Source organism: Felis catus, chromosome A2, assembly GCF_018350175.1.
Source record: "Felis catus isolate Fca126 chromosome A2, F.catus_Fca126_mat1.0, whole genome shotgun sequence".
Lineage (NCBI taxonomy): Eukaryota > Metazoa > Chordata > Mammalia > Carnivora > Felidae > Felis > Felis catus.
Genome location: NC_058369.1, coordinates 36,190,312 through 36,196,311, shown reverse-complemented (window position 1 = coordinate 36,196,311; position 6,000 = coordinate 36,190,312). Strand labels below are relative to the sequence as shown.

The window sequence follows — 6,000 nt, the reverse complement described above, 5'->3', positions numbered from 1 at the left end:
TTCTAGAACCCAAGATGTCCAAAGAGAAGACGGTGTGGCGGATGGGCATTCAAATAATTATGATAAAATAACCCATATAATTATAAAGGAATTCAAATAATTATAAAATAATCCAAGGATAAAACTTCAACTCCGCAGAAGAGCATTTGAACTTGGCGAGTTGCCCCCAAGTACGGAGAGAAGCAAGTATCCCGGAATCCCCGCCGCCAGAAGGTGCCGCCAACTCCGTTCGCGCTCACGTTGCAAAGTGAAGGCGGCAACTTCTCTAATGAAGCAGACGGTAACCACCCGCGTCAGGAAGACGCAACCAGAATGAAGACCGGGAGAGTCAGGTGTGCCGAGTCCTCCGAGCGCCTTATCGCCTCCCCCCGAGGGGGCCGGTGCAGCTTCGAGACCCCGCTTCGCTCTCCGGCTCAGCTCGCGGGGCCGGCTCAGAAGCTCTCCCTCTCCGCCCGGTAGCGAGGGGCAGCGCAGACCGAGCCCCCGCCCCGCTGCCGTGCGTCCCGCGGGCGCGCGCCCGGCCCCGGCTCCTGCCCCTGCCCCACTGCGGGGCTCGGGCCCGCCTCCCGGCGCAGGCCGCCTCGCTGTCCCGGCGGCTCCCTGGCGCCCCCTGGCCCGGCTCCGGCGCCCGAGGTTTCCGGTGAGCCGCAGTAGCCGGTTATGACGACTCGGTGCCCCCGAACGGCGGCCGTCTCCTCCTCCTCCTCCGCAGCCCCGGCTCCCCCGGCTCCAGGTGGGACTCGCTCGGCGACCCGCGGAGCCCTCACCCGCCGCCCTCCCGCGGCCGCCGTGCTGCGCGCGCCTCTCCCGCCGGGGCGCCCGGCGCGCCTTCCCCGCGGGCTGCAGCCTCTCCGCGGACTCCGCCGGCGCCTTCGCCGCCTGCGGGCCGGAGAGGCGGGCGCTCGGCCCCTTCACGGTGCCTGCAGCGGCGCGCGGGGCTCCCGGGAGCCCGCCGGCCACGGGGAAGGATGCCCTTCTTCCCCGCCCGCGCCCCGTGGGTCGGGGTCCCAGACCCGGGCGAAGCCGCTTCCCCGGGCCCCTCCCCGGCACGCCGGGGGCCGGGTGGAGCGGGGGCGCGGTGCTGGGTGGCGGGCGACGTGCGGGGATCCTCGCGTCCGGGAGGTGGCGGGGTGGGTGCGGAGCGCGGAGTGGGTCCGGAGCGCGGCGGGGTGGCTGCGGAAGCGCGCCCGCCGCCGCACCGCTTCCCGTTCTCGCGCACAGCTGGTGGACCTCCCCTGGGCATCTCAGGCAGCCGCCGAGCCCTCTCTGACCCCCTTGCCTCTACCCACCGTGGGACCTGTGGCCCCAGTGGGGGCCGGGCCATTTAGGAGTCCTTGTGAGCCTCAGATGCTTTCAACTTTTCGTGTGTCCACTGCCTTCTTTAGACTGCCCAAGCTCTGTCACAAGGCACTGCCCACTGTGTCACCCACTGTGGTCCCTGTCAGCCTCGGGCTTTAGCCTCTCATCGTCTTTCATGCTCTTACTTTTTTTTTTATTTTTTGCCCCTCCTCCACCTTTTAGGCCTGAGGAAATCCGGTCCAGGAATACAGAAGAGGAGGGAGCCAGTTGCATTGCGCTGAAGGAAAGTAGCGCAGCGCTGAAGCTTTCATCTGCTGGAGAAGTGCAGACACCCTGCCCTGGGGGACCTTGCAAGACGACCGCGTGCGGACAGGCTTTCTGCCAGGCCCCGGGGTTGTGCTTTCATGCTCCAGCAGCCACCCCCTTCTAGCGTATGCAAGTGGGTACGTGCCCTTTGCAAAAGCCTGCTTTCTGGTCTGAGACTTCAGATTTTTCCCATGACTTAAGTTACTCCTTCTGCATGGATCAGTGGGTTTAGTTTTGGCTAGAGCTCAGTCAGGGACAGTGGACCTGAACACCGGAAGGTCAGGACTTAGTCATAGCAATGACTTCATCATTGGAAGGGATGAGCCAAAAAATAGGCCATCCTGCCTTTTGAAAGGTAAGGCCCGGAGTAGTAAATAGTAAGGTTCAAGTAGCAGTATGATTCAGTGCGCAGAATGAATAGGGTCAGAACCAGGAACATTGTTTGCCTCTAGGAAATGGTTAATCTACAAAGTGTCCCTTTGGCCTGTACCGGTTGGTGACTGTATAAAGCAGGCTGTGTCCTTCTGCTTACCATTAGAATCTGGTTAAAGTTAGAGTGTTGAAGATGGTGTCTTTGACTTTGCTTTTAGCAGCATGGTGTTCATTAGGGAAAAGAAAACTCACTATGAGTCAGGCCCTTTGCTTACAGAGTGTCTCGCTAAATGCTTGGCCTTCCACTGAGACGTTATCTCACTACGTTGTTTTCTCTCTTAGTATTTCCTTAAATCCAAAATATCACCTATATGATAAGGTCTACGTTAGCATTCTTTTAAGGTAGTATGTTTCATTTCTGACAGATTTCAGATACCTAAAGCATGACAAAAGCTTCTGTGTGGTTCTGAGAATTCAAGAGGTCAATATTTCCCTGATAAGTACACTGTTAGTATTAATATGTATTTTTAAATTTTGTAAAATTGCTATCAACTCACTGTTGTATAAAAGTCATAACTAAAAATATTAATTCAGGTCACTTTATAGCAGGTAATAGTATATTCTTCAGAGCCACGAAAGAACCCACCATATTTACTACTCCAGAGGGGAAAAAGATTCCTTTTCACTGTCCACACTCTGATATGAAGCCTTGGCCTGAACATTGAAGTTTGTTCCTAAAGGCCCCGTCCTTGTGACCCAGGGTCATTGAAGGCTGATTCTGAAAGCTGGGTTTTCCAACATGCCCTGATGACTGTGGATCTTGCTGGGGAGTAGTTATGTGTAATATAGCCCTATCATTCAGTGGGAAGAGCCCCCCCTTTTTTTTCACAGAGCAAAATATACTGCTAAAGTGAACAAGAAATGGTATCATTATGGTCTGGATACATAGGAGAATTCTAGTCCCTGAGATTTAATCCTTGTGGGGTGAGATAGACTTGCAGTAAGGTCCCATGATGGTTATTGTCTCTTTTCATCTTGCTGATGCAAGATGGGGACAGAGTAATGGCACAATCTCTGAGACAGACTGCCTGGATTTCCCTCCTGGAGTTTTCTAAGTTGTAGTTACTATTATCATAGATCAGTATGACACCCACTAGAATGTAAGCTTCACAAGGGTAAGGGGTTTTAGACCACATCTTCATTGCTACATCCTTGGTACTTTGAACAGTACCTGACACATAGTATGAACCCATATACAATTGTGATTATTAGGTGTTTTTTTTTTTTTTTTTTTAATTTCAGAGAGAGAGTGCAAGAGGGATAGCGGGGCAGAGGAAGAGAGAGAAAATCTAAGCAGGCTCCATTCTCAGTGTGGAGCTCGATGCGGGGCTCAATCCCACCATTTTGGGATTATGACCTGAGCTGAAACCAAGAGTCAGAACACTCAACCGTGTGAGCCACTCAGGCATCCCGTGATTATTAGTTTTTATTCAGTGGATGCACATATCCTCAGAGCTTTTGCATTTTCTTTTCTTCTCTCTCCCTGGCATGATTTCCTTGCTCAAAATTCAGGTCTAAGCTCAAATATTATTTAGCGACCTGTACTTTCCCCCCACCATACCACATGGCTTTAAACATTTATTTCATAAACACCTATATAGCATTTAATGTGCCAGGTACATCTAAACATTTTACCAATATTTAAGTCACAACAGCCCTATGAGGAAGGTTTATTATTATTTCCATTTTACGGTTGGAAAAGCTGAAGCACAGAGAGATTAAATAGCTCAGGATCATACAGCCAGGAAACTGTAGCTGGATTCAAACCCAATTGGTCTAGTCTCAAAGTTCATATTCTTAACCACCATGCCGTGTTGTCTATCATATTACCTACTTTCTAGCATCAGTAATATGTGAGTGGGGTCACATCGAATCCTTCATCCCGTTTTCACAAATAAAGTTTTATTAGAACACAACCACCCCTATTCTTTAGGATGGGGTGTGGGTTCTTTCATAGCAAAGGTACTGTGGCCTAGTGCCACAGAGATTGTAGGACCTCCCAAGCCAAAAATATTCACTATCTGGCTCTCTACTGAAAAAGTCTGAAAAAGGTTATAAGCTCCAATAGAGCAGGAGCCTTTCTTGTTTTGTTCAAGCCTGTGTACGGGGTGGCCCCTAACACAGTGCCTGGCACAGAACAGGTGCACAATAAATGTCAAATAGAGGGAATGTTACTCAGTAGAGTTCGGTGTCTTTATATTTAGCTCTTGATCTCTTTGACCTTTAAAGGATATGCCTTAACAAAAACCTTTCCAATTGGATCTCTAGGTTTGGAGGTTGCTATGTTAATGCTGCTTATTCTTGGAGTATTGCTTCATGGTGTTTCACTGAGTGGCCAAGAGGAGGCTTCTCCCAAGGCTGATGGCATTCCAGGCGAACCTCTGTTTAACTACGCCAGCATTCGCTTGCCCCAGGAACACATTCCCTTCTTTTTGCACAATAATAGGCACGTTGCCACGGTCTGTAAGAAAGACTCCCATTGTCCTTATAAGGTAGGTATTCATCTTGTTTTTTCTCCTCTTAGTTCTTTTTAAAAGGATTTTAGTCCTGTTTTATAACCTGAACTTGATGGCTGCATTCTGTAAGGTAGTAGTAAGACTTTGTTTGCATTTCATCTCGTGCTGCTAAGTGACTAAACTTTGCTTTTTAAAATGATACCCCATTCATGAGAGTGAGATTTAAAGTCGAAATCACTAATAAAATTTAAAAGCTAAATCACTAATGAAATAAATAGGCGGCCGATACTATTGGTATTCTCTGTAAACAAAGTAAATTAGATTTCGGACAAAAGGTCTAGGTAAAAGCAACCGAAGAACTTCACACCTCTTCTTTCTTAAACTGCTCCTGAGAAGGTCTCTTTGCATTTAATTTCGGTAATAACACCTCCGCCTCTGTCTCCACCTAATTATGACTGTTACTATGGCCTTCCTTCTGTTTTAAGGTTGTTGGAAAGGCCTCAAATTGGAGCCCATTAAGACGTCTCATGAGGTCGAGGTCGCAGAGATCAAAGCTGGGCCTTGTGAAACGCTTCCTTTCCCATGGAGCCCACACAGGAAGCACATGGACAGGCAGACCTGGGAATGAGACCAGTCTTGCTTCTGGGCCTTGCAGACAAGCGGACTAAGCTCTCTGGCCAACAGGAGCTGCTGGGTCCCCCCAGGACTGCAGAACTGTCCCGTCTTGTGGCGTCTTGTGGCGTCTCTCCTTATCTTGATTGATGAGTAAAGTTGCTGATCCATCTAATTTGTGGTTCTTTTGATCATAGAAATTTCATTTTGTACTCTTTAGGGACTGCTTTTAGAATCGCTCTGAGCACTGAGAAAGGCAGTTTCATTAGGCTACTTGAGGAAGTTCCAATGCAAGTGGTCTTTGGGAATGTAGGTAAAGCCTACACTTGGGTTGGGTCACAGACGGACATGGTGTTGGGGGAGTGGTGATTAAAGACCATTGTTGTTAAGAACTTTGAGACTGCCATTCTTAGGATTTATTCTAATGATTTTTATTACATGAATATGTATTATAAGATGTAAGGGTGAAAGTTCTGTAAAGATTTGTTTTCTTCACAGAAAAAACTAGAGTCGTCTCTCAATGTCCAAAAAAGGGAGACTAGTCTAAAAGCACACGTTTGTTTTTTCAGAAACACTTAGAGAATCTAAAGTTCTGCTGGGGTTATGAGAAATCCTGCAAACCAGAGTTCAGGTTTGGCTACCCTCTTTGTACCTACGTCGACATGGGATGGTAAGCTTCTAGATGGAATCCTCCTCCCTTTAAATTCTTTTTTTTTTTAATGTCTATTTATTTTTGACAGAGAGAGGGCATGTGTGGCGGTGCACAGAGGGAGAGGGAGACAAAGGATCCCAAGCACACTCCACACTGTCAGCACAGAGCCCGATGTGGGGCTCGAACTCACAAACTGTGAGATGATGACCTGAGCCAAAGTCAGACACTTAACCGACTGAGCCA

The 6,000-nt window shown here is 49.0% G+C and overlaps 1 protein-coding gene across 4 annotated transcripts in view; it reads left to right on the top strand.

The window, feature by feature from the left end:
• The first annotated feature begins 205 nt into the window (after positions 1-205).
• The window catches only part of EOGT (EGF domain specific O-linked N-acetylglucosamine transferase), a 38,483-nt gene continuing 32,688 nt past the window's right edge, over positions 206-6,000 (top strand). For 2 of the 4 annotated variants that reach the window (XM_023249942.2, XR_006593889.1), the window contains exons 1-4: positions 597-733; positions 1,522-1,742; positions 4,306-4,529; positions 5,675-5,775. In XM_023249942.2, the coding sequence (XP_023105710.1) occupies positions 1,733-1,742; positions 4,306-4,529; positions 5,675-5,775 (335 nt within the window). In that variant the 5' untranslated portion in view covers positions 597-733; positions 1,522-1,732. Of the gene's footprint in view, positions 333-596; positions 734-1,521; positions 1,743-4,305; positions 4,530-5,674; positions 5,776-6,000 lie in introns of those variants that run through there. The other 2 variants (XM_045051850.1, XM_045051851.1) reach the window with 2 other exon arrangements.